General features: G+C 52.8%; 1 protein-coding gene across 1 annotated transcript in view; it reads left to right on the top strand.

Moving 5' to 3' along the window:
• LOC118769725 (rho GTPase-activating protein 21-like) overlaps positions 1–27,353 on the top strand; it is an 85,007-nt gene that overhangs the window by 33,631 nt on the left and 24,023 nt on the right. The window contains 7 exon segments of the mRNA XM_036517013.1: positions 2,261–2,282; positions 15,280–15,372; positions 16,610–16,688; positions 17,384–17,438; positions 23,217–23,240; positions 24,871–25,848; positions 25,850–26,720. Of these exon segments, the coding sequence (XP_036372906.1) occupies positions 2,261–2,282; positions 15,280–15,372; positions 16,610–16,688; positions 17,384–17,438; positions 23,217–23,240; positions 24,871–25,848; positions 25,850–26,720 (2,122 nt within the window).

Here is a 27,353-nt window from a genome sequence, read left to right on the forward strand (position 1 = left end):
TGTCACTGTGAAATATTCCAGCCTGGTGATTTCATAAGGGCTTTTCCCCAGTGGAGCCGCGTGCCGGTCGACGTGACAAACGGCCTTTGAGGGACCCGTACTCTCGGCCCGTCGTATATTACCTTCACAATAACCATGCAGGTAGAGCGCTGGGCTTTGCAGGGAGTTTCCGTAATCGCTACCACGTCGGGGTCACGGGCACGATTTCTTTTCACTGGATGGCAGGGATTTCGGCCCGACTGGGCCATGGACGGCATCGTTGAAAGGGCACCGAATTGAGTTAGCTCATCAGGGGGAGCAGAGGTAAGAGGGGCCTCGCTCTGATGGGCAGTGGCAGAGTTGCGCAATTCTCCCGCCTCAGATTTACTCCAGAACAGGAGAGGTGGCCAAACCTTGGCTTTATGGGTCTGCTTTAAAACCTGAGTTTTTGGCTGCTTTCCAGCACTCGTGAGGCCCTGAATAAGAACGCGTGGCTGCCTGTTTTTACCAAGGCTTGGGATTATAGTACTACACAGGAGTGGGGCGTTCGGGCTGTGTTTGCACTTCAGATCCACTCCCGTAAAGTCACTTTACATCACAGCCGAATACAGGGCTGGCCAACCTGTGGCACTGCTGAGCTTCAATACATTGCATAACATTATTTTCATTACATAGGGTATGATTTTATCCATTTATACAGCTGGATATTTACTGAGGAGATTGTGGGTTAAATACCTTGTGTACAGCAGCAGTGTCCCAGCAGGAAATCGAAGCAGCAACCTTTTGGTCACGATCCCTGCTCCTCACCACAACACCCCACTGCTACCCCATGTGTGTGGCAGAAACAAAATCACTCTCATTAGGAACTAGATTAGAGCTGTTATTAAAAATGCTGCCACTGAGTCCTCTGAAACACTTAACATGCTGTCAGAGTGCTTTCAAACATGAGGGTGCTCTTCCGGAAGGAGAGTTCAGACTGTCCCTGTCATCCAGTGAAAAGAGTGGAACTCCAGTGCATGTTTGGCAAAATAGCTGTTCCAACACCCCCCCCCCCCCCCCCCCCCCTCCCCAAATGGATGGGTAACAAATAATATAATGAATGAATCTAGTATGAAAAAAGAAAAACATTTTGACTCTGGACCCTTGACAATCACCCTGAAATTCTGGCACAGTCAGGGTACACTGGCCACCCGTTGTAACACTGTAATGCTGATACTGTAATGTCATCTCTGCTTTGGCATCATCAACCCACTTTTTTATGACAGCTATGGTTAGACCGATAACCATGTGTTCGAATGGGTGAGTGACAGCATTGTGATACCTGATAGTATTGTCTGCGGCTGGGTATGGGGTATTCAGCACTAGGTGATGTCATTGGCTGTCAGGTGTTGGTTTCCTAGTGTGTTGCCTGTTGCTAACGGTGCTGTTTTAAAGGTGAAGCTGCTGTTTGGTGAACATGAATTTAAAGGTAAAGGCTAACTTTTCAAGGGTCCTTACCCTCATCCCTGTGTTGACTCCACCCCCCAATTCAGAAGCGTTCCACATTAGGCACACATTCACAGACATTGCATTAGTGTTTAGCAGACACTCTCATCCGGAGCGTTTTATAACTTACAGTTTATATATGATATCCATTTATAATGGGTTTTATTTACTGAGGTAGTAGGGGTTAAGTACCTTGCCTGGAGATACAACAGCAGTGGCCCACCTGGGAATTGAACCCGCAGCCTTTGAGTTAAGAGCCCTGCTCCTTACCAGTACACCACTGTGCAATCCTTGCACTGCGGACCGTGTGTTTTGGGTGTAGTGAAGCTAGGGGCCGTTGCACGTTGGCAGCCGTTCACCGTGCGCGCTCTCTGGAGCTCAGGGAGGTCTGTAGCAAACGTGTGTGGCTCTGTGCGATCAGATTAGGCCGCATATGGTTTCACGGTTACTTGGAAACGATTATTAAATTCCCTGAGTTTAAGATCCTGGGTGTGAGTTTTACACAGCATTCAGGACAGTCAGTGCTGGTCTCATTCATCACGGTTGTTTGCTTGAATAGCAGATGGATTGCGTTTGTACATGTCAAATATTTCCACAGCTGGGTTTTTACTGAAGCCACTGGGGTCAGTGCCTTGCTCACGGGCACAGCGGGCTGACGTGGGAGTCGAAACGGCAACCTTCTGGTGCCCGGCGTTGTTCCGTATTGTTTCCATGTGCTTTAAATGTCATTTCCTGCCTGCCTCTGCTCAGAGCCTTATCTTAGTGTCTTATTGTTTTTCCTCTTTTCTGCTTCCAGGATGAAGACAATGGGAACAGAGGTAAGAATCCAGAATTTTCACGGTCCTGTGATATTCTGCGTCCAGGCCATACCTTTGTGTGTGTGTGTGTGTGTATGTGTGTGTGTGTGTGTGTGTGTATGTATGTATGTGTGTGTGTGTATGTATGTGTATGTATGTGTATGTGTGTGTTTGTGTTTGTGTGTGTATGTGTGTGTATGTGTGTGTGCGTGTGTGTGTGTGTGTGTGTGTGTGTGTGTGTGTGTGTGTGTGTGTGTGTGTTATGGGCCATGGTCGTTGCTATGTACTGGAGAACACCGCAGGAGCAAAGCACCCTGATCAGCCCTGACCAATCAGAGTCCTTTTATTTAATCGGCAGGACAGGGGTTTGACGCTGCTGTCAGCGTGTTGCACTGGCTCTCCGAGGTGACCCGATCTGTCTCCCCTGGCGTACGTGTCCTTGTGTCACAGTTCTGTAACGCGTGCGTCGTGCTCGGTCACGGCAGCGAGTGTCAGTGGACAGAGGTGTTGTGTGGCGCAGGGAGGCTCCCAGCAGTGTGTCTCAGGTTCCTCACATGCGCTCCTGCAGCCTGCAGAGTGAGAGAGAAGCACCCGGGAGCCCACAGCCTCCTCACACCTCTGTAACCCTTTCCCCGCCTCCGAGAGGGGCAAGAATCAGACACCAACCTGAATGGTAAAAAATAAACTCTGCACAGCGTGCATAAATTACAAGTAAGACAGAGCCGTATGTGTGTTCAGCTTTCCCCTGCTGCTGTGGGAATTGAGTATCTGCCCTGTCTTTTAAAGCTGAGTAGATGATCATATTCCCATTTATGCTGAACTAAAGATGTCTACAATTAGCACAGTGGCTCTGACGTGTTTTGGGGCCATGCAGCACTCTGTATGATGTCTTTTGGCAGTTGAGATTGGGCCTGATGTGATTGGCCCTTGCAGTTGGGAGTGGGCCTGATGTGATTGGCCCTTGCAGTTGGGAGTGGGCCTGATGTGATTGGCCTTTGCAGTTGAGATTGGGCCTGATATGATTGGCCCTTGCAGTTGAGAGTGGGACTGTGTGATTGGCCCTTGCAGTTGAGAGTGGGACTGTGTGATTGGCCCTTGCGGTTGAGAGTGGGACTGTGTGATTGGCCCTTGCAGTTGAGAGTGGGACTGATATGATTGGCCCTTGCAGTTGAGAGCAGGACTGATGTGACTGGGCTTTGCAATGGTGTGTTTGAAGGCACGTTTGTATGTGTAATCTCTGTGCTGTCTCTCAGTGCTATTCCTCTCACGTCTCTGAGTCCCCCAACGGGACGGCACGGATGCCTCCGCTGGCTTTCATTACCAGCAGCGGAAATAGCCCTGCCAGCACACCCCCGTTCCCCCTCCTCTCCCGACTCTGGCTGGGTGCAGCGTTAGCGCTGTGTCCTCACCCTCTGTCCATGTAGAGTCAATACAGCATCCTCTATGACTGTTCACAGCGTTAGCGCTGTGACCTTACCGTCTGTCCGTGTAGAGTCAATACAGCATCCTCTGACTGTTCACAGCGTTAGCGCTGTGACCTTACCGTCTGTCCGTGTAGAGTCAATACAGCATCCTCTGACTGTTCACAGCGTTAGCGCTGTGACCTTACCGTCTGTCCGTGTAGAGTCAATACAGCATCCTCTATGACTGTTCACAGCGTTAGCGCTGTGACCTTACCGTCTGTCCGTGTAGAGTCAATACAGCATCCTCTATGACTGTTCACAGTGTTAGCGCTGTGTCCTTACCGCCTGTCCGTGTAGAGTCAATACAGCATCCTCTATGACTGTTCACAGCGTTAGCGCTATGTCCTTACCGTCTGTCCGTGTAGAGTCAATACAGCATCCTCTGACTGTTCACAGCGTTAGCGCTGTGTCCTTACCGCCTGTCCGTGTAGAGTCAATACAGCATCCTCTATGACTGTTCACAGCGTTAGCGCTGTGTCCTTACCGTCTGTCCGTGTAGAGTCAATACAGCATCCTCTGACTGTTCACAGCGTTAGCGCTGTGACCTTACCGTCTGTCCGTGTAGAGTCAATACAGCATCCTCTATGACTGTTCACAGCGTTAGCGCTGTGTCCTTACCGTCTGTCTGTGAGTAGCATTAGAACAACATCCTCTATGGATGATTTCAGCACGAGCGCAGTGTCCTCACAGTTTGAATGTCACTTTTATGAATGTATACGGTGCTGCTGTGGATTTTTACTGTAGGCTCTTGGGTTCATCATTTTCATTATAAGTTATTATGATTTCATATTATCATTGTGTAGTGTTGACACTGTCCCCCTGTTGGTGCTGTGCTTCTATTGATCCGTATGCTGGGAGGCTCATATTTCGTATGCATTTGTTTGGGGATTTCGCTACATTTTTTGCTTGCTTCCAGATGAAGGCTGTAGTTTCTTTATTTCTTTCTGTACTGTTTCTGTAACCCTGTACAGCATGGTTTATGTAGCTTGCATATTTGAGCAATTTATCTGCTTTGTCCCCTGGATGCAGTTTCCCTGGATGTTCCTTTTATCAGCAAAGCCCAGCGAGTAAATGTAATCGGAATGCTGACTAAGTACCTGCTCATAAAACATCCAATAACCTCTGCTGCTTTTCATAAAAGCACAGCTGTGTCTAATCCACAGACTGCGGTTGCTGCTTGTGATTGTAAACATTAATGGATCAGGGAGGCAGTGGTGCTGACTGCGATAAGAATTGTGGTTTACGGGAAAGGGGAATTCAGCGGAGCCTCGATCGTTTCCCCTCCAACCCTGGCACATTCCTCGGCACAGTGCCCCCTGTGGGCCGGAGGCCTGAACTGAACTGCGTATATCACTGCGCTGTACTCCACCTTTCACTTTCCCTTTCACGTGCCATAACCCAGGCATTTGCTCTCTGAATGACACTTGTCCCTCTCCCAAACTGTACCAGAGCCACACCTTTATGTGGAGCTGTGACCGAGTTCCATGATCGAGGTGACGCCCCCCCCCCCCCCAAAGCAACATCCCGCCGAGCGTGTGTACCGAGCGCACAGCACGGTACTATAGGAAGACTCCTTCACGGCTGTTTGCTTATTTGAGCAGCTGCCAGGGTGTGAGGAGGGGGTCCAACGATGTTTAGGCTGGGGTGCTGCTTGTTGACGATTCGGGTGTTGCTACCGAAATTCCTCCAGTCTGCGGGGCGTGCCTCTTCAGATGGCGCTTGCTGCAAACTGTACGCCCTGGACAACGATGGCGCGCTCACCTCAGCTTGGCTACATTTGTGTTTGTGACACAGCGAACCGCGGTATTCCGAAACATGTCTTCCCCACTCCTTGCTGTTGGGGGGGGTGGGGGGGATAGTTTGTGCTAAATTGTTTAAGGAAATCCAAATGAAACACTCTGTATCACGTCCATGAATCTGCCTTTCTTCCACAAGAGAAATAAAGATGAAGAAAAGCCCCACATCTGTTCAAATATTTGTTTTCCTTCTAAGCGAAATTCCTTGCTGGAGGTTTTCACATTGAAGAATTGTTCCATTAAGATTGCAGAGGGACTAATAGCACAGGCAATACAAATTCCCCGCGTGCCTCGGGGGGGCGGTAAAAAGCCCACCTCCTTTGTGAGCTGTGTCCGATTCGTTCCTCTTCAGAGGGACTGTAAGCTGCGCTCTCACCCCTTGCTTCCCGGACCCCGGTTCTCAGGTCGTCCTTTTGGGGGGTGGTGGGTTTTCAGAAGCAGGGGCGAGGGGGAGGGGGGGATGGGGGTGCCCGCGAATTCCTCGCACGCCACCAGGGGCTGGTGTTTCACCAGCTCCGCTCACAAGGGGGACGAGAGCGCCCCTGATGCACGTGGGGGGTTCACGTGTGGCCCTCCTGCTCGTAACTCACCTTTTCCCACAGCGGCTCGGAGGAATGCGCAGAGGCTGCTTTGTGGGCCTGACACGGAGGACTGCCGTAAACCGGAGCGGATGATCCTCACTCAGAGGGAGAGAGAGGGAGGCGCTGCATCACCCTGCTGGCTGTGACATCAGAAACCTCTCTCACGTTCCTATTTAAAACAGCGCTGAAAGTCAGTGCTTCTCAGCTGTTACCCACGCACCCTGCTCTTCCCTCTGGCTCTGGGGATGTGTCCTCACATACCGCACCCTTTTCTACCGCACCCCGCTGCTCCCGTCGCAGTCTCCTCGCAGCAGAAACGCACACGGCCTGGTGTTGCTTCTCACGCTGTACAAACGCTCCCTAGTTGCCAAGGCAGCAGATTGCCTAGCAGTGGTACCTTGGCTTGCCTCGGATCCACTAAATTAGCTGATTATCAGGCTGCACAGAAAATGATCTCATCTACAAATCGGAAAGTGCACGTTGTGTACAAACTGATACCAATCAGTGTACGTCTGAGTACAACTACAAGTTTGGTGTTATGATGTTGAAGGAGCTGAAGGAGGGGTTTGTGTTGCATGTTCTTGTGTCAGAAGCTGTAACCCATCAGGATCATGTGAGGATCCTGACAGATGTTGGCAGGGTTTCATGTTCTTGTGTCAGAAGCTGTAACCCATCAGGATCATGTGAGGATCCTGACAGACGTTGGCAGTGTTTCACCTGTTTCACCTGATGACTGCACAGGTGGAATGCAGAAGCATGCTGGCGGTTGGTTAATGGGCCAGTGAAGGTGATGCTGCTGCTGTTCTTCACGTACGCCGAGGGAATGCCGGCACGCCTCAGCGATGAGGTGATTCACAGGTGGCTTTCAAAAAATGCAGACAAAAATGGAGTAACGTGGAAAACGCGGTGTGTTTTCCGGGGGCGTGTTTTTAACAAGTACAACAATCACCAGGGTGTCTGTAGAACTGTGATGTTGAGTGGAATGTGCCAGGCTGTAGGCACTGTAGACATGGGTGCTGTCTGTCCTTTTCCTGCCTCTCACTCAACGCCAGCCAACTATGGTTCTACTGGGTTTGGCTGCACCAGGAGGGTGGTCATTAAGTCTCCGTCCTGTGGGGGGCGCTGTAGGATCTGAACTCATGGAAACCCGTCATACGTTGGACACGGCTCTGTAACGCTCTCAGATTTCACCCGTCAGTGTAGTGTCAGCTCGCTCGCCCAAGCGAAACGGCTCGTGCTACTCGCCCTCCAGAGACGGCCGTATCCAGGCAACCCCCGGCGAGCTGACACTTTGGCAGCTCCGAACGCTTGTGCTCAAACCCCGCCGTCGCACGTCTGAAACTCACCTGTCACAACTCCGAGGAACGAGGATCTGCTGAATTAAATATGTCCTCAGTGCTTACTGACAAGTAGACCCAGGTCAGGTGTTCACCCTCTGACTCCTCCAAAGTCTGACGTATTTGAGGGACGGCTGAGATCCTGACGGGGTTTCTTTGTGCAGATGGGCTAGCTCTGCTACGGCGCCTGTGAAGTACAAGAATAGAGTGTTATGTTTGGAAACCTGTAAGTACCACATTTCCCATAACACAAACTACAGAGGCTCTAGTAGGGGATGGCTGTCTCTCAAATTCAAACAAGCTTTACTGGTGTGACCACACATATGTACAGTATTGCCAAAACAATTTTCACATTAATATGCAAACAAAATGATAATTAACCTTAAAATATGCGCACGCACGCATACACACATACAGAAACACACATATATTTTCTGCATTTATACAGTTACTGGGCAGATGCTTCCCACCCATTGTCTCTCAGGCTGTGGCACTCAGATACATACCTTACTGCTAAAGGTGCGGTCTCTTTCTCTCCCTCTCTCCTGTCCATAGAGGAGGTGGGGGAATGTAGAGGAATTCTGCCTGTTGCATAACGGCTGGGTAATGACACAAACTGGGCCGCTGCCCAGCCTCACAGAGTAACATTATGGAAGGTCCCCACCCACTGGAGCTGCCCAGCTGTGTTACAGGCGAGGCCGGCCAGAAATGTGCAGCAGCAGAAAGGGCCGGAGGGCCCGACGCCGGGGCCGCACTTCTCTCTCTCTGTTTTTAAAGCTAAAGAACACCCTCTTTCAGCACGTTCAACGTTCTCACAGCTCTGCTCCACCGGTTTTGGCTATGCAAAATGGTCTCTGTGTTGTGAGACCCGGGATGCTCTGTTACATGTACATTACATTACAATATTGTCATATTTGACGCTCTTATCCAGAGCAACTTACATAGGTTACCCCTTTTATACAGCTGGATATTTCCTGAAGCAACTATGGGTTAAGTACCTTGCCCAAGGGTATAGCAGCAGGGTCCCAGCAGGGGAATCGATCCATCAACCTTCCGGTTACAAGTCCTGCTCCTTACCACTATGCTATACAGGCTATTTAAGTGCTGCTGGGATGATGTCATCAGAGGCAAATCTGACAAGGCTGCGCACCTCAACCCTCTCTGGTCGTGTCAGCTCAATGTCCGATTCAGCTTTAACGGTACATGCAAGGGCTTCCACGTGCCGTGTCTGATGGCCTTTAAAGGGGAAGGACATTGGAATAATGCTTCCTCAGCCGTTCATGGAGGTTCGTTTCGTTCATCCCGTCAGAGCACTGTTGTCATGTAGTGATTTCGAGGGGAGAGGAGCTGTTAGACATGTTAGACAGTTGTAGGGTGTTTATCCCTGAGCCTAATGGCCCGACACAGCGCCCCCTAGCGGGCACGTATGGGAACAGCCTCTGAAAGAGGGCAAAAGGGGTGCTCTCATCAGAGCAGAGATACCTGCAGAGGCGCACAGCTCTGAAATGAACCCCTGTACCTGGAGAAACGTCAGAATGCCGTGTAAATATTTTTCCTCACGGACAGGGTGCAGCGTGTCTCAGCAGAGCTGGTACAAATAAATACACGTGTGTTTGGAGACATCGAGTCCATCAGTGTTTTCAGTTAATGGGGTTGATTGTGCATGTACGTGTGTGCATGTGTATGTGTGTGTGTGGTGCACACGTGCATGTTCCAGTGGTGACGTGATAAGGGATAAGTAAGTACATGTCTGTATGTGTGTTGTCTTCACATGCATGTGCGTGTGTCTCACTGAAGGAAAGGTGTGTGTGTGTGTGTGTGTGTGTGTGTGTGTGTGTGTGTGGGGCAGCGAGGAGGCAGCAGAAGGCTGGAGCTCTGGCTGGGTGCTCTGAGTCGCAGCAGAGCGGAGCTGCGTGAGAGAGGGACGGACAGAGCGGAGGGGGGGCGGGAAGCCCTCCCACTGTAACGGTGCCCGGCTGGGTTTAGCTGGGGGCGGTGGATTTCATACTGTTCCCTTATCCAAACAGCTAATGCAGGGAAAAGTGACCCGAAGCCACGCGCCCAACAAAAGCTGGGTCAGAGTGCCACAGTCAGTCAGGGGGGCATGAGCTCGCTACCTCATACCCAGAGAATGTCACCGTCCTCTCTGTAGAATGAGTTCACATCATTTCCCTGCCCCTTTTATGATGGAACTCTGATCCTGATTAAAATGACCTTTTAGGGGTTCATTTGTGGTTTTTATTAAACATATGCACACCCAGAGCTCCACAATAAAGAAATGGCCCATATGCTGTTGTACAGCTTCCAGAAGAAGGGATTTTAGTAGTACTTTCCCTTATTATAAAATGGCATATTTTGGGAGATACGCATCAGTGGGAAAGTCAGAGTGCAGGGAATCTGAGTCTGTTCTCAGCTATTCTTATGTCTGCACATATGAGTCTCAGAAGTCAGAAGAAGAAATTAAAGTTCTTAGTTGAGTTGACTTGTAACCAGAAGGATGTCGGATCAAATCCCAGACGGCCTGCTGCTATGGTAACCTTGAACCAAGGCGTTTTCCCCAAAATCGCTTTAGTGATTGTACAGCTGTGCTAATGGATGGCTTGTAGGAGAGCTGGATTTGGGCACAGCTCCCAGGGTCTAATCCCTCCTGGATGCACCACTTGCCTTTTGTGCTCTCCTGAGGCGTAATATCTGCACTTAGCTAAGGGGCAAGACCAAACATTGGACTGCTGGCTTTTCTTTGACTGTGAGATCACCAGTCGGTTCTTTGGATAGTTTCCCTGTCTGTAAGTATGGGGGAATGCTCATGTCTTAGCAGGGAGTGGTCACATGCATAGTTTCATGGAGTGTCTAGAGGGGGTTGCTGAGCTTGGATTGCATTATTACACTGTTGGCATTTAGCAGATGCTCTTACCCAGAGTAACTTACATAGGTAACAATTTTTACCCATTGTTACCCATTTATACAGCTGGCTATATGGAGGCAATTGTGGGTTAAGCACCTTGCCCAAGAGTACAGCAGCAGTGCCTCAGCGGGGAATCAAACCAGCAACCCCTTGGCCCTGCTCCTTACCACTGTGCTACACTCTGCACCTCCATCTGTCTTCACTGGGCAGCTGAGTGGAACAGTGCCCGAGTCGTCTGTGTAGAGGCACATGTCTCTTCATTACAGTCAAAGCTATTCAAAGCCATTCCCATCTGGCTTTGGTGTAAATAAAGCTCGCCGCTTGTGGTGACTCACTCTGTAGGTGAGTGTCTTTATTAGAAATCACTCTGTTCACACAGTATGTCATGTGCATGGACTCTACACCAGCCCAGTGCCTTAAAGAATGGCTTCCCACTGTTGGTCTGCTGAAGCTGCTGTTTAATTTGCTTACAGGCTTTCCAATTGATTCGTATATAGCCAGACTTTCAAAGTCTCTTAAAGTGGTTTATTGCAATTATGTTTCCTACTTTTACTGTAATAGCTATACGAGAAATTCATGGATCACAAAAAAATCTAATATTTTACAGTTGCAGTCCGACATAACGATCAATGCGGATTACTGGAGACCTTGCAATTTAATTTTTTTCCTCTGCGGTCGATTTTCAGTTGCAATATCGGTTGCGTTTTGAAAAATACCCCTTGGCAGTTGTTAGTTTTACACTAGCATGCTCAAATGAGGTACAGTGTTCAGATGTATTCACACGATCGGTTCATTCCAAGGCAGGCTCATGTTTTGTGATGTACTTTGTCGCCCTCTGTTGACAGTGCTAAGAAAGGCGACACTAAGTGAAATGGGGGAACTGCATGGAAAACACAGGTGCCCTCAGAAGCACTGTGTTCTGTGTCAGTTTTAAAGGATTGTCTGGTGAAACTGACCAGTGGTCCTTCAGATAGTCTTTTAAAAATACTGTTGCTGTAATATTGTCAAACGCATGCAAGTGCAGAATCAGATTGTGCGCTCACTGTAGTGAGCCAAAGTGTGTATTGCATACATACACACACACACACACACACACACATACTTGTTCAAGATATAAGATGGTTTGCTTTGTGTATGCATCCAGAATGCCTTCCTAGTGTTGCAGATGATACTTACATAAAACAGAGATTGAGTGTGATCCCATTTCACACCAGCAGAGGGAGCCGAATGCAGTCAAGGTGAGCTCACGCTTGTAAGCGCGAGGTTGGATTAGCAAAATTACATAACTGTCTCTCTGCATTGTGGCAGAGACCCCTCAGTCCGGTTCTGCAGAGGTTTAAAGGCCAGGTTAGCGTCAGCTGGGAAATGGTTAACTGTGCCGGTGTGGAGACCGTCCCAGGGGCCGGACGCCCGCTTTCTCTCCTGCGCCCGCGCTCTGAGAGCAGGTGCAAAGCCTCCGCAGTGTCCCACGCCAGGCATCGACACGCTGGCCTCGTACACTCCGCTGATCTGCTCATTACTGTGGAAAGCTGTAATACAGGCGTGCGCACTCTCTCAGGCCTGCTTCCCTGAACCTCTGTTAATGGCTGAATAATGCATGCTCTTACATTACAGCCCCTCACAGGCGCTGTGTAAGATCTTGCAGCAGCTCGATTCTGGCCCCAAAGCGACCTAAATCTGTGCTGCTTCACCCCCCTCTGTGCAGGAGGTGAGTGATCTTGCTGTACCGCTGCTGTAAGAGAGGGGGGGTTGCAGCCCCCCCCCCCCCTCAACCCGCAGCAAGTACAAGTGTACCAGTATGCTCAAAGTCTCAAACTGGCAGCTTTCAGGGATGTTTCAGAGCGCTGCTTAATTACTGTTTTCGTTTTCTCCTTAAACCCGGGGGGCTGACAGGCACACGGCTGTGGGAGTTCTGCTCCCGAGGGAGTCCTGCTAATCAGCACGGCTCAGCTGCGCACATGCCCCCCCCTCGCTCAAAGCCCCAAGAAAGCTTCAGTGTAACTGAAGTTAACACCGGGTCCGTTCTGAGACGAGAATCGCCTCTCCCCGCGTTTAAACTCATTCAGGTAGGACTGAATGAGGGAGATGTTGGAGGGGTGTTTTACGGTTTGGGGGGAGGGCAGACAAGGACTCCGTGCAGATCAAATGCATGTGTCTTAGCGTAGACTGGGGTGGGGAGTAGCAGCAGGCTTTTGCAGAAAATGCAGTAAGAAACTACTCTTAGGTAGTATTCCAAGCCCCTTCCACTTCAGTGCTGACTGAGCTGCAGGGATAGGACCGGTAAGTGGAAAGCGTCCCTACCTCACTGAAACTGTGATATCCACCACATCCTCCTTAATGGTGGATGACAGTCAGCCAGTGCTGCTTTGTGCTCTGTATTCCTGGCCTGCAGAATGGGGACTCATGTGTTTGTATGAGGCTCTGATCCGCAGTGCTGGGGACAGGCTGTGCTGGGCCTGTGTGCATGGTGACAGTCACTCTTAAAAGGGTGGGTGGCCGGCTGGAATCTATGCCAGGTGACAGCGCGGATACACTGTGTGTCTCTAAGTCTTCTGATTCGCAGGCACAGCGTGAACTTTCCTGGGGGGGGGGGGGGTTTCTTAGACAGAACCTCTCCTAGGTACCATGGCAGCGCAGCCAGGTCCGGAGGTACCGGCAGTGGATTATCTGTTCTCGTTACAATAGAGTATCTGTGGTGACAGAATGCGGGCAGAGTAAGAGAGGGAGAGGTGACAGCGTGACTCCTTCCTGGATGTCACCTCACCTGCACCGGAACGTGGAGTGTGGCACAGCTGGAGGATCTGCGCCCAGCCGGGCGATTACTGTTAATGTCACCCACTCCGCTGATTGATACATCTAGCCCACGCTGTACCTTGCGCTCGATTGGCTGTTGTAAGTGATTAAGTATCAGCCGGGGCCAGCGGGAATCTCCCCTGACAGGCAGAACCGAAAGCCAGCACCAAAAAGCCTTTGGCCTTAATCTCAGTTCTCATGTACAATTATGAATATCTCCAGTCTTAATCTAAATTCCAATGTACAGTTATGCATATATTTTTCTGTTAATGTTTATGTTTCTGACTATATTGTGGGCGTAGATCAAATACAGATGAAGTGTTTTTAGAGTTCAAATGCAGCACAACATGCCTTCGCTGGAAGAAGTAAATCAATGAGTAAGTGACAGCTTTGTTAAATATTGCTCGGGTTTCTGTTTAATGGTATCCAAGAAGGAAGCTCAGGAGTGCAGGACGTGACTTTTGGGCTTTGGCTTCAGGTTTAACCACACCTCTTCCCCCCTGCTGAGGGTGTCATTTTTCCACACGCTGTTCACCTTGAGGAAAACACCAATGCTTCAGGGGTTCTGCCATTGGCAAAATGTTCACAAAGTAGCGTCTCATAAAGTCTCTCTGCACATCCTACAGTTCCTGCTTCAGAATGGCCCGGGTTCACAGGAACTCCACTGTTGCAGCAGTGAAAATAATCCCCAAGTCATTAATTTTCTCCTTCACATGTCATCGAGTCGTTCAGCGAAATGTGTCTGCTCTGAGTGTTGTGAAAGCAGCGTGTCTGCTTTGGGAAATCTGGTGGCTGTTTGAAATTCTTCAGTCACGTTCATGGTGTGGATGTGTTTTTTTTTTTTTTTTTTTTTCCCTAGAGTGCTCTGCAGAAGAGATATTCCTCCCGCTCTTATCTGGAAATTTATCAGCATTTAGTCACTGAACCTTCATTTGTAGAAGGTGGAGGAAAGGTACACACACACACACACACACACACACACACACACAAGCATACATACACCTGCATACACACATAGACACAAATTCATAGGCACACGCACACACACCCCACACACCCAGTCACACACAGTCAGTCACACACACACACACACACAGTCACACACACACAGTCACACACACACAGTCACACACACACAGTCACACACACACACACACACACACACAGTCTCACACACACAGTCTCACACACACACACACACACACACACACACACACACACACACACACACAGAGCTGTGATTCGTGCACCACTCCGGCCTCAGCGCCAGTGTTCCAGGCTCACCCGGTGCTGAGGTTACTCTGTGTCTCTCCTGTTTGCTGAGTACTGCCCGTACCTCATTTCACATTCACATGTTGTAAAAGTATTATATCGGTTCAGCTCTGTCTTTACGTGAAGCTGCGACTCATGTCATCAGTCACCATCTGTTGCAGCAGGGAGAAGAAAAAACAGAAAGGCACACACACGTAGAGCCATTAACATTCCAGGCTAATGGCTGTAATTGTTTAATTTGAGGCTCGCGCTCTCTAGTTGAGCTGCTCTCTCTCACCGCTCTGCACCTGTGTGGCCGTGATCTGATGTGGAGTCAGCACCAGCTGTGTGGCCTGTGACCTCGCTGTACAGAAACGCACAGCTTCCCGTGAGGAGTGTCCAGCCAATCAGAAAAGAGCACTAACAATCAATCAGCCAGCTGTGATTGGCAGGCTACGATGGGCTGCCCTCCCTGGCACCCAGAGGACCCTGTCCAGATCCCATTTCCTACACCACTATTATGACACCCCAAAGGCTGTGAAACTAAGGCTGATGTTAATGGCTGTATTGTGTTTAGGGTGAAGAACATCTTCCTTCCTTTAACATTCAATGGGTGCTACTGCTCCACAGTAAGTGCATGGTGGAGTATATGGTGTGTGTGTTTTCAGATGTTGGATCTGGAGTGGGTGAGCATTTTAACACAGGGCCTGTGAGCTCTGTGGCGTTTCCGTGTGGCTGAACCTTGCGTGTGATGGGCTGCGCTTGATGGAAGAGTGGGGAGGGTCATGTTTGCCGCATTGGAAAGGTGAACGGAGGGGCACCTGAACCCGGAGAGGTCCGATCTCCGTGACGACGGTCCGTGAGTGACGCTGCTCTCTTCTCTTGTCACCAGGGCGACAGCGGAATCGGCTGGAGCCAATGGACACCATCTTCGTCAAGCAGGTGAAGGAAGGAGGCCCCGCCCACGGAGCTGGACTCTGCACAGGTACTGCCCCTTTCTCTCAGCCAATGAGATGGCACCCTCAGGACAACTTACATAGGCGTGTCTTGTAAGGTGAGAAGGTCTTAGATGAGGGGATATATCTAAGTGGTTTCAGCTGTGGCACTGAACAGTAACCCTGCTTATTCATTCAGTTTAATGTAGAATTGAAAGTGTAATTGCTGAGACGCTAAGGCTGTTACTGAATTTAGACTTGCCCACTAATCAGGAATGGCACAGTGAATACTGTGTTAGTGTTCTCTGTAAGGCAGATCCAGCAGCTAAGGGCCGCGCTGAAAAAGCTGCCAGCAGCACTACTTTTACGGGCTGTGTGGGTGTGTCCACTCGTACAGTGACGCTGTCTTGGTTGCTTTCTCTGTCTGATTAGATAGCTGATTAGATATCTCACACAATAGGGGAAACCTCTGGTTCACTCATTCTCAAAACGCAGCAGTTACTCTGTTGTGTGGAATAATGCAGTGCATTTTTGAGATCATCTGGGGCATTTCTCTGTATGGTAAATGTTGTGGAGAAGGCGTAAACCTGTGTAGCACTTAAAATGGGACTACATTATTGTCATTTATCCAGAGCAATTCACCTAGGTTACAACTTTTGCATGTTATCCATTTACACAACTGGATATTTACTGAGGCATTTCTGTATTAAGTACCTTGCCCTAGGGTATAGCCCCAGTGCCCCAGTGGGGAATCAAACCAGCAATCTTTTGGTTAAGAGCCCTACTCATCACCAGTGTGCCATACACCGGGACCCTCTAAACTGGCCTTAGCCCTCTGTTGAACTCTAAACTGGCTTGTAAACCAGCGTTAGCCCTCATCAGGACTATAAACAGGCCTCAGACCTGCGTGGGACTCTGGCCCCCTCACTCCCCACAGGGAGCAGGGCTCGCGGGGTAATTTTCGTCCCACAGCCCGTTATCTCTCTATACACTCTCCCTCGCTTCCTGTGAGCGAGATCTGATTGCGTCCCTTCCGATGACCGATCCAGGGTCTCCAGACGCCCCGTTAATATAAACGCATTTCCTCAGCAGAACTCCCATCCAGTGCAGGAGAGACCGCATCTGTATGTTTAAAAGACTCTTTGTTTGTGTCTCTCTCTGGAGCCAGCGGAACTGTCCCATTCTGAGCTGTGAACAGCGCAGTGGGAGGTGTAGCCTCTCTGCGATTCTCACACACGTGGCTGTAGGAAACATGCCCGTCTCTGACTGCTGCTCTTCCTGTTGCAGGGGATCGGATAGTGAAAGTCAACGGGGAAAGTATCATCGGGAAAACGTACTCGCAGGTGATCGCCTTGATTCAGAACAGGTAAGACACAGTCCTATCCTGCTGTATATGTGTATTTCACATGGCAGCAAGTTCAGACAGTTTACTGCTTGCTAGTCTAAGTGCTGTCAATGTAGCCTGTGAGATTGAGATGAGATTGTATTGTATTCTCGTACTGCCTGTTAGAGTGGAAACACCTCGTGAAGTTAATTGAATGACACACTCAGTTACTGACGCGAGTGAACCCCGTGATGGTGAGCAGGTGAAAATCCCCCCTCTCTTCGGGCTGAGATCCAGCGGGCTGTGTCCCGGGTCTCTCCAGCTGCTATCCTCAGCTGAGAGGGAGCTTATCTCACCACGCTGCGTTCTGAAGTTTGCTATCGCTAGCTGGCACACTGCTGCTTCCTCGTTCACGGCTGAGGTGGAAGAATTTTCCCCCCCTTTTTGCGCAATCAGGTCTTCCAAGCAGCTCAGGTATGACAAAGCGGTGCGCTCTGAGCCTTTCCCGAAAGCCGCCCCCGGAGAGGCTCGGGTGCCCGGCGGAGAGGGTCATCGCGGGGTTCCACGCAGCTGGCACCGGGCCAGTCATGACCCGGCCGAGGGGTTTACAGGCTGATAAAACGGATCGGGGTTACAGTCCCTTCCACACAGCCTCTCAATCTGCGCATCACCAGTGTTTCTGTCCTCGTGGCCTCTCGCTACCTTCACCACTGTTCCCTCTGTCTCCTTTGTTTCAGCGACACCACCCTCGAGCTCTGCGTCATGCCCAAAGACGAAGACATACTGCAGCTGGTAAGTTCAAGTCGCTCAGGAGTGTCTGTGCTGGGCCCTGACCCTCTCTTACTCTCTCTGGAACTGCTTGAATCATATTTGATGTTGCTACAAGAGGGACTGTTTTTTTTTTCCCTCCTGAATAAATATTTGACAAGCGTAAGATTTAATCAGCAGTTTGGATTTGTCTGTTAAATTGTACCAAGGGCACAGTCAGATGAATGAAGTCAAATCAATGTTTTACAGCTTTATCAACTCCAGGGTAGTTTGCTTCATTTTGACTCCACAACAGGATTAAAATGACCGCAGTGACGAATGAATGACCCCCCCCCCTTAAGCTGGAAGGAAGGAAGTGAATTTTTAGGTCCTGAATATGATAAGGCCAATTCACACCCCCTGAAAACAAACAATCGTCAAAGTCTTAGAAGATGTAACTTGCTCTGCTTTTAAGGATCGTAGGTTTTTGAGTGACAGTATGTAGTTGTTGTTGTTGTTGTTAAGGAGCCCATACTGTATGCATGTGGCACTTGGAGGTGGACTGCAGGTCATGTGATCGTAGGTCATGTGATCTGCTTCTTTACTCTGGTGAACAGCAGAAGTCTGCCCTTCCGCTGGAGCATACTGGCAGGGAACTGGGAACTAGGGAACTTTGTGTCCTCCTGTGGCTGGAGAGCCATTGGTGGGTAGTACTTTCCGTTTCATGGCACTGAATCCCTGAACGTGGGGCGTGGGGTTTTTGGAGTTCAGAATTCACGCAGTGCCACCTCTCTGCCGGAAGGTCCTTAGCTGAAGATACTCTTGGGGTGGAGTCTGGCGGACCGCGTGCTCCAGTCCTCGTGGAAACACATATCTATTTCATGGTGCGAAAAACATGCAGCTTCTCGCTCTCCTCGCTATTGGGTGTTCACGTTGGTTAGGGTGTGGCTCAGCCATAGCCCCTGCGTTGCACCTTTCCAGTGTGCATTGCTGAAGGCGTGGAGCCCACTTGTACAGGACACTGTCCTTATAGAGTTTAATGCTTCACTCTTTCTATATGCATACAACAAGCAGCACTACTAGTACTAGTGTCCTGTAATGAGAAGGGCCCACGCTGCAGCGTGCGCTGGGACTGGGCAGCACTGGATGGGCAGGCCAGGCAGCCTCTGCAGTGTGGCAGGAGCCCTGCCCCTGCCCCTGCCCCTGCCCCTGCCCCTGCCCCTGCCCCTGCCCCTGCCCCTGCTCCTGCCCCTGCTCCTGCCCCTGCCCCTGCTCCTGCTCCTGCCCCTGCCGCCCCTGCTCCTGCTCCTGCTCCTGCCCCTGCCCCTGCCCCTGCCCCTGCCGCCCCTGCCGCCCCTGCCCCTGCCGCCCCTGCTCCTGCCCCTGCCCCTGCCCCTGCCGCCCCTGCTCCTGCCCCTGCCCCTGCCGCCCCTGCCGCCCCTGCTCCTGCCCCTGCCCCTGCCCCTGCCCCTGCCCCTGCCCCTGCCCCTGCCCCTGCCCCTGCCCCTGCCCCTGCCGCCCCTGCCCCTGCCCCTGCCCCTGCCCCTGCCCCTGCCCCTGCTCCTGCCCCTGCTCCTGCCCCTGCTCCTGCCCCTGCCCCTGCTCCTGCCCCTGCTCCTGCCCCTGCCCCTGCCCCTGCCCCTGCCCCTGCCCCTGCTCCTGCCCCTGCCCCTGCCCCTGCCCCTGCCCCTGCCCCTGCCGCCCCTGCCCCTGCCGCCCCTGCCGCCCCTGCCCCTGCCCCTGCCCCTGCCCCTGCCCCTGCCCCTGCCCCTGCCCCTGCCCCTGCTCCTGCCCCTGCTCCTGCCCCTGCTCCTGCCCCTGCCCCTGCTCCTGCCCCTGCTCCTGCCCCTGCCCCTGCCCCTGCCCCTGCCCCTGCCCCTGCTCCTGCCCCTGCCCCTGCCCCTGCCCCTGCCCCTGCCCCTGCCGCCCCTGCCCCTGCCGCCCCTGCCGCCCCTGCCCCTGCCCCTGCCCCTGCCCCTGCCCCTGCCCCTGCCCCTGCCCCTGCCCCTGCCCCTGCCGCCCCTGCCCCTGCCCCTGCCCCTGCCCCTGCCCCTGCCCCTGCCCCTGCCCCTGCCCCTGCCCCTGCCCCTGCCCCTGCCCCTGCCCCTGCATGGCTGGAGCACCAGTCAGATAATCAGCAGGAAACCCGTACTGCCATGCTGCTCTGAGCGTGCGAGCGGTGGGAGGGCCGGACGCCAGACAGTGGGCGGTCTACGTAATGTTGCCAGGGAACAAGCTTTTTGCTGTCCTCTGATTGGTTGTGGGGTGTGGTCTGCTCTGCAGAAATGCAGCTTTTTTTTTTAGGCCATTCTGCCCTCTCTGACCGTGGGCTGTTGCTCAGTCACGTCTTCACTTAAAAAAACAAAACCTTTTTATTAATAGATCCGGTCTGGGGTGAATGTCATTGATAATCAAATCTGAAGCCTGGCACAGGCAGTGTTTTGGCTGAGGTATTACCTGAGGGGTCTAGATCGACAGACAACAAACGAAAAAAATGATCGGAAGAAAAGGAGAGATGGTTGGTGTACCCTGATGTTGTTGGCGTACCCACATCCTGATGGTATGACTTCATGTGTACATACCATTCCTCTGTGCCCTCTCTGTCTGCTCCTCTTCTGGGGGGGGGGGTTTGCGTTATCTGCCGCTTATCTGGCAGCCCATACTCCGTGCCCTCGCCGCCTCATCAGGGCACATCAGGGCAGATGATAACAGCATATGCCTGAGCGCCAGGGAACCAAGCCGCCTCTGTCCTCTCCCGCTCTGGGGGGTTTCGTATTAAGGGGGTGACTCAGCATCCCCTCTTGGCAGGGGAAGCACAGGGCATGGCTGAGTCCAGCCATCCAGTCTGCCTCTCTGTCCCCTCCCGCAGGGGTGGAGTTAAACTCAGCTACCCTCCCACTCTAACCCCTCCCCCAGCGGCGGAGTTAAACTCGGTTACCCTCCCACTCTAACCCCTCCCACAGGGGTGGAGTTAAACTCAGCTACCCTCCCATTCTAACCCCTCCCTTAGGGGCTGTGACAAGCTTAGTTACCCTCACACTCTAACCTCTACCTGAAAGACCCAGCTAAGTGCACCTCTACCTGTAAGCTATCGCTTTGGAGTTACCCTCAAAATCTAAACCCACCCCCAGAGACCAAGTTAAACCCTGTTACCCACTAACACCTCCCTCAGTGGCCAAGTTAAACCCTGTTACCCTCCCACTTAGGGACTTGCTGCCCCACTGCCTCAGGGACTTTGTTCTGCTGTATGACAGCGCTGTGTGCCAGGTGTGTTAGTGTGCTAAACACGGTCGGCACGACACATCCATTTCTGCCAAAGGCGCCAGGGATATACGTGTATACAGTACGTAACAGACACTTTAGCATTGGCACATGTTTATATGTGTGGGAGCTGGCAAAAGAGCTGTTTTTCATTCTGAAGTCTGTGCTGACTATCTCTGCCTACCTCTGACTGAGAGAGGGCTCTTCAGTTTGAGGCCCTCAGTTTGAGGGCCAGAGGTAAGCTTTGCTTCACCGCTGTCAGGCCTGGATATGGGAGTGAGTGGAGTGGGTGTGGATTACTGTCTCAGTGTGGTTTATAGGCTGTATTAATTCTTCCGTGCTCCCTCTGGAACCAGCGTAGATGCATCTGCACCCGCTGTACCCACCACCTCTGTCCCTCTTTGGCCATACACCCGAACAGCCTTCTTACCTGAAGATCACATCCGTGCAGGGTCAAAACATGGCACCATCCAGCCGCAATGCTGGAGAACCGCTGTTTAGTTTAATGTTGCTTTCTCAGGGGTTGGGTCATACCCTGTTAGCATTAATGTCTTCATTTTGTTAAATTTTCTGAGAGCACAGTATAACCTGTATGATGTTTTTGTGGATCAAGCACTATGCTGCCTAAAAGAAAGCATCCCTTATTATTTCCAGTATATTTTTGGCATTAATACATGTCTTGTTAGTGTTAATGTATTTTATTTGACTTTCAGAGACTACAGTCTAACCTGTGTGACGGCAGTACTTATTGCATGTATTTTCTGCATTAATATGTGTGTGTAAGTGATGTAAGTGAGCTCTCCCGTGTGTAAACTGTGGCACGGGCGTACTCGAACAGCCCACGCTGTAGTACTCCAGTGTGGCTGCCCTGCGCACAGCACTGACACAGCCTCACAGCTCAGCTCCCTCTCCAGTGAAAACATAATCCCATTTTAGCCTACGCCATCATTTCACGAACACGGTGCAGGCGGAGCAATTTACGGATGGGAGAATAATGTAAAAATGCACACACGTGCGCGTACACACGCGCGTGCGCAGACAGGCTCCGCTGCCGTGAGCGTGCAGTCGTTCGCACGCGCTCTGTTGTATCCCCCGCTCGCACGCGCTGCCGCACATCTGTTGCTATGGGTAACCGGTCGGCATGGCTAGCGGTGCGTGTAGAGTCTGGACAGTGGAGGAGAGGGGCAGCCATGGGCTCCACTGACTGCAGGTGGGGAAGAGGACGTGTGTGTGTGTGTGTGTGTGTGTGTGTGCGCGCGCGTTTGCATACTTATGTTTGAACTTGCATGCTTCTGAGTGTTGTGTTAGTGTGTGGGTGGTTGTTAGTTGTTTATGTGCGTGTCCATGTGTGTGTGTGTGTGTGTGTGGGGGGCGGTTGTTGGTGTGTGTGCCTGTTTTTTTATGTGTGTGTGTTGTGTTAGACTGAGTATGAGCACCTGTGTTTGGGCCTGTGTGTGTGTGTGTTGTGTTAGACTGAGTGTGCCTGTGTATGTATGCGTAATGTTGTGGGAGGAAGCTGTAGCTCCTGACTTTGGATCAGAGCAGTAGTAGTGTGTGAGGATGGGGGCAGTGTTTGGATCAGAGGAGTAGTGTGAGGATGGGGGGAGTGTTTGGATCAGAGCAGTAGTGTATGTGGATGGCAGAGTCATTAGATCAGAGTGGTAGTATGTGAGGATGGGGGAGTCTGTGGGTCAGAGCAGTAGTAGTGTGTGAGGATGGGGGAGTGTTTGGATCAGAGCAGTAGTGTGAGGATGGGGGGAGTGTTTGGATCAGAGCAGTAGTAGTGTGTGAGGATGGGGGAGTGTTTGGATCAGAGCAGTAGTGTATGTGGATGGCAGAGTCATTAGATCAGAGCGGTAGTATGTGAGGATGGGGGAGTCTGTGGATCAGAGCAGTAGTGTATGTGTATGTGGATGGCAGAGTCATTAGATCAGAGCGGTAGTATGTGAGGATGGGGGAGTCTGTGGATCAGAGCAGTAGCAGTAGCTGCAGAGAGCTCTGGTCAGGTGGATGTTGTTGGTGGTGGAAGGGAAGCGGGGAGGGGAGGGGAGTGGAGTGGAGCCTGTACCATCTGAGCGGAATGTATAATCACACAGCGGCTGCCATCATCTGAGCGAAAACAGCTCTGCAGAGAGAGAGAGGCAGCTGTGGGCGGACAGGGAGAAGGGGCTGACGGAAGCTCCACCCTGGGGCTCGGTTCGGGGCTCACCGCGGGAGAGGGGCTGCCTCTGAGCCAGGGAGGGGGGCGGGTGGTGGGGGAACGGGGGACGGAGACTGCGGAGGGCAGGTGGCAGCGCTAACGTGACAATCCTCCCTAATGCTCCTTCCTCCGCGCTGCCCTTTCGCCTCCGATGGTTCCTTCCAGCAGCCACACAGCGGGTGTATTTTTAGCTTGTATCCAGCACCAAATGACAGAATAATTCTGTCTCTGCGCTCCCAGCCCTGCTGTTCTCCGCTCCTCTTCAGCTGTTCTGTTATTTTTTTCACTCTCCTCTCTCTCTCCCTCCCTCTCTCTCTCTCTCCCTCCCTCTCTGTCTCTGCCTCTGCCCTCACTGGCTGCAGTTTTCCAGGGATATCACAGCTCTGGTAAGGAGAAAAAACAAACTTGGTGTTGTCACATGTCAGTTTCCATCTCATCTATATTTCCATCTTGTTATCTATATATATATATATTTTGAGCAGCAGGACATTTCCATTTGCAGTCATAATCATTTTTGCAACATATTTTTGAGAGCTGAGTGCACTCCTCATCGGCGCTCTTACTCGGTGGTGCTGTGATCGCCATGGTATCCTCGTTGCCGTGGTTGTACAAGCGCAGTACCTGTTGGATGGCTTCCCGCTGTTACCGCGAGGCAGACGATTTCAGCAGACGGAATTCTTAGCGCCTCACCCCTCCTCCTCCTCCCCCCGCTTCTGTTTGTGATCTTTCCTCTTAAGTACTTTGGCCTCTGAGCCGCGAGTCCTTCAGAAGGTGCGCTTTTACAACCCTGTTATGCAAATCGAGAGGGTGGGGCCGGGGGATCTGGCAGCGAACGGCGGACCTGCCTGGATCCGGGTAGGAAGCGTAATCCGACACCACAGGTAAACCACGGCGAATTAAAGCCCCGGTTTTTCTGCTTCCTCCTCTCACTTCGACGTGAGCACCCACGCTGTCAGCACAGAGCGCTGTATCTCTCAGATAAAGGCACAGAAAGGACCAGCGCAAGAGAGCAGTAATATGAGGATTCATTAGCCTGCCGGTCCCGCGAAGGCTTTTCCGAAGGAGCGAGCCGGGGTGTGGATGGAGGGTTTGGGGCTGTTTTTGGTAGACTGTCTGAACGAGTGAGGATGATTACGGAGGCGTCGTTAGGCACGAGAGGGGGACTGGGGAAGCGACCCTCTTTCACTTTCTCCGCCTGCGTTCAGGCGCGATCCCTCAGGTGGAAGGTGGGTAAGCCTCCGGCAGATACTCTGTCCTTCAGAAGAAAGGGGGGGGGGGGGGGGGGGGGGGGATTTTATTTTTATTTTAGGCCTGGCAGAAGGCTGCTGTTTTCTTTCTCCTCTGTCACATGACCGGTCGTCGCTGCCGGCGGGGTTTCTGACAGAAGATCAATGCTGCCTCGCTGATTGGTGCTTTCGGTCCACATTTCCTGCATGTCGGCTCCCGGTGTTGTGTTGTGTTGTGTTGTGTTGTGTTGTTGTTGTGCACTGTGTCGTAAAGTGTCCTCGTGATTGGCTGGCTTCCCTCAGATTGCTCCTGTTAGTGAGCTCCTTTAGTCACCAGTGCTTGTGTTCATTTATTTTGTTGTACACCTGCATGTTGTCTCTGTAATGCAGAGGAAACATTATATTACATTATCGCCATTTAGCTGGCGCTCTTATCCAGAGCAACTTACATAGGTCACAATTTTTACATGTTTCTCTTTTATATAGCTGGACATTTACTGAGGCAATTGTGAGTTAAGTACCTTGCTAAAGGGTACAGCAGCAGTGCCCCAGCGGGGGAATCGAACCGGCAACCTTTCGGTTACAAGCCCTGCTCCTTAACCACAATGCTACAGTGCTGCCCGGAAACAGAAAGATAGATTGTTTCCCACTCAAGCGAGAGGCAGTACGCTGCTCTCTTGCCAGCCCTATGCAAATGACAGAGTGAAAACCCCTTACGGGTGAATGTGAGTTCTGGCTTGAATCATCAGACGTTGTGTGCAGCAGCCTGACAGTGTCCCCTCTCTCGCAGGCGTACTCGCAGGATGCGTACCTCAAAGGCAACGAGGCGTACAGCGGCAACGCCCGCAACATCCCCGACCCCCCTCCCATCTGCTACCCTCGGATAGAGGCTAAACCCGGAGGCATGGCCCAGACGCCCGACCTGCCCCCCTCAGCGGAGACCCCGCGAGGGGCGGGCCCGGCGGGCCGCGGGGCGTCCGGAGGGGGCCAGCCCGACCTGGGCTACCGCGTGGAGATCCCCGTGCCCCCGTCGCCGCCCCCGCAGGCACCGAAGACGCAGACGGTGGTGTGCGTGTGCAACGAGAGCGTGAGGACGGTGGTGGCGCCGCCCGACCCGGTGCAGGCGGCGGAGCGGGGCTCGCGGCCCGCCCACAGAACCGAGGAGAACCGGTACGCCCCGGGGCCCGCCGAGCCGCTCCCGGGCAGGACCAAGCCCATCATGGGGGCATCTCAGTACCCCCCCACCCCCGCTCGGACCGCAGACACCCCCGCCTTCTCCACAGTGAGCAGGCCACTCAATTACCCAGCATGCCCTGACGGCCACCCGGCCTCTGTCAGATCCTCATTGGCCGTTGCGGGAGACCCCTTCCCTTCCCCGGCCAATCACTTTGCCCCCTCCCCTTCTTCTGCCAATCACTTCACCCCTTCCCCTTCTTCTGCCAATCACTTCGCCCCCTCCCCTTCTTCCACCAATCACTACACCCCTTCCCCTTCCTCTGCCAATCACTACACCCCATCCCCTTCCCCCGGCTCTACCTCCCCCGCCGCCCACCAGAACATTGACTGGCGGAACTACACCACCTATAAGGAGTACATCGACAACAAGCGATTGCACATGTACGGCTGCCGGACCATTCAGGAGAGGCTGGACAGCCTGCGGGCCGCCTCCCAGAATGCCAGTGAGTACAAGCAGCCCCCCTCCGCCGCGGCCAGGGGCGCGGGCTCTGCCCTGCTCCGCCGGAGAAGCACGTCCCACGAGCGGGCATACCCAGTCCCCGCCCCGGCCCCCCCCGCGCAGCGCGTCGCAGGAGCGGCTGGGCCCTTCGGAGCAGGCGGCCCTCCACAGGGACTGGCCCCGCAGTGCCTCGCAGGACGCCCTCACCCCGCCGCCCGTGGGAGTCCCCAAACCGCGGGCGCACTCCTGTGACTACCTGGGCAGGCCGGGCGAGGTCCTGGCGTCGGGGCCCCCGCTGTACCGCGACGTCCCCCCCCGCGCCACCCGGCCTCCCGTCCAGCCCGTGAGGACCGTCCCGCAGAGCCACAGGACTCCTCCCGCCCTGTGGGGCGTCCCTGCGGCGACCCCGTTCCCGAAAGAGCCGCTGCTGTCCTCCAGCCCGGCCGCCCCTCTGTCAGCGAGCCGGCCCTCGCGCCTTGCGGTGAAACCCTCTGTGGGGGACCCCTCCCCCTCCTCTTCCTCCTCTTCCTCCTCGGCCTTCCTCGCGTCTGCGTCCTCCGCCCAAGCCCCCGGCGGCTCCAACGCGCCCAGAGACCAAAGAACGGTCGTGGCCAACCACCTGGCCCACGCCGTCAGCGCCAGGCCCTCCCCCGGCCCCGCCCCTGCGCAGAAACTCGCTGGGGTCACGCCCGCCAGCAACGGCACTGCGTCTCCCGGGCCCCCGGCGAGGCCCAACGGGGCGGCGGTGGAGGTGGTGATCCGCAGGGAGAAGGCCGGCCCCCAGCCCATCCGACACCCCTCCTACATCCTGGCGGTGAACGACGAGGGCGAGGCCCGGCCCGACTCCACCTGCTGGCTGCCCAATGACGCCCGGCGAGAGCTCAACATGCGGAGGCTGGGAGAACAGCGCAAGGCCTCCTGCTCCAGCAACCTGGGTGACTCCCTCGACTCCATCCCCTTCATCGGTGAGTGCTGGCCCCGCGTTGCCGTGGCATTGCCGCTCCGGGGGGGGGGTTTCACAGATCTGCTGTTGAATTGATTGAATGAAACTGGTTATATGATGAATAGAGGCAACTGGCTGAAGGCAGCATGCCTATCAGCAGCATACGATCAGTATTGCATCGTGGGAAACGGAGTTCAGTAAAGTCAGGCATCTGTTGATGATTACTCATGTTTTTTGTGGTCGGGGGTGGATGAGCAAACATGCAGCAGTCTGTTTGAATTCCCATCCTACGATGAAGTGATAGTGATGCAACGAGCTTAAGTTGGCTGTTTTAGATAAGGAATTCCTCAGGTTGCTCTCATGCTTTGTCTGGTAAATAATGATCTTGTCTTAAAGGCTGTAGGCCTCTAGTGGGGCACTGTGAGAGGAGAAAATCGCCTTGCCAAGCTTTTTATTACCAAGTTGATTTAGATACAGTAACATGTACAATTGTGAGGACAGCTACTGTAATAGAGTTCCTGTATTGGTGGGGTTTGAGTGTGTGCGTGTGTGCGTGTGTGCGTGTGTGCGTGTGTGTGTGTGAGAGAGTGAGAGTGAGAGATCGTCACAGTGTGGGTGCATGAGAAAGCGTGAGGTTGTGTACATTTCAGACTGT

This window comes from Megalops cyprinoides, chromosome 2 (assembly GCF_013368585.1).
Source record: "Megalops cyprinoides isolate fMegCyp1 chromosome 2, fMegCyp1.pri, whole genome shotgun sequence".
NCBI classification, from domain to species: Eukaryota; Metazoa; Chordata; class Actinopteri; order Elopiformes; family Megalopidae; genus Megalops; species Megalops cyprinoides.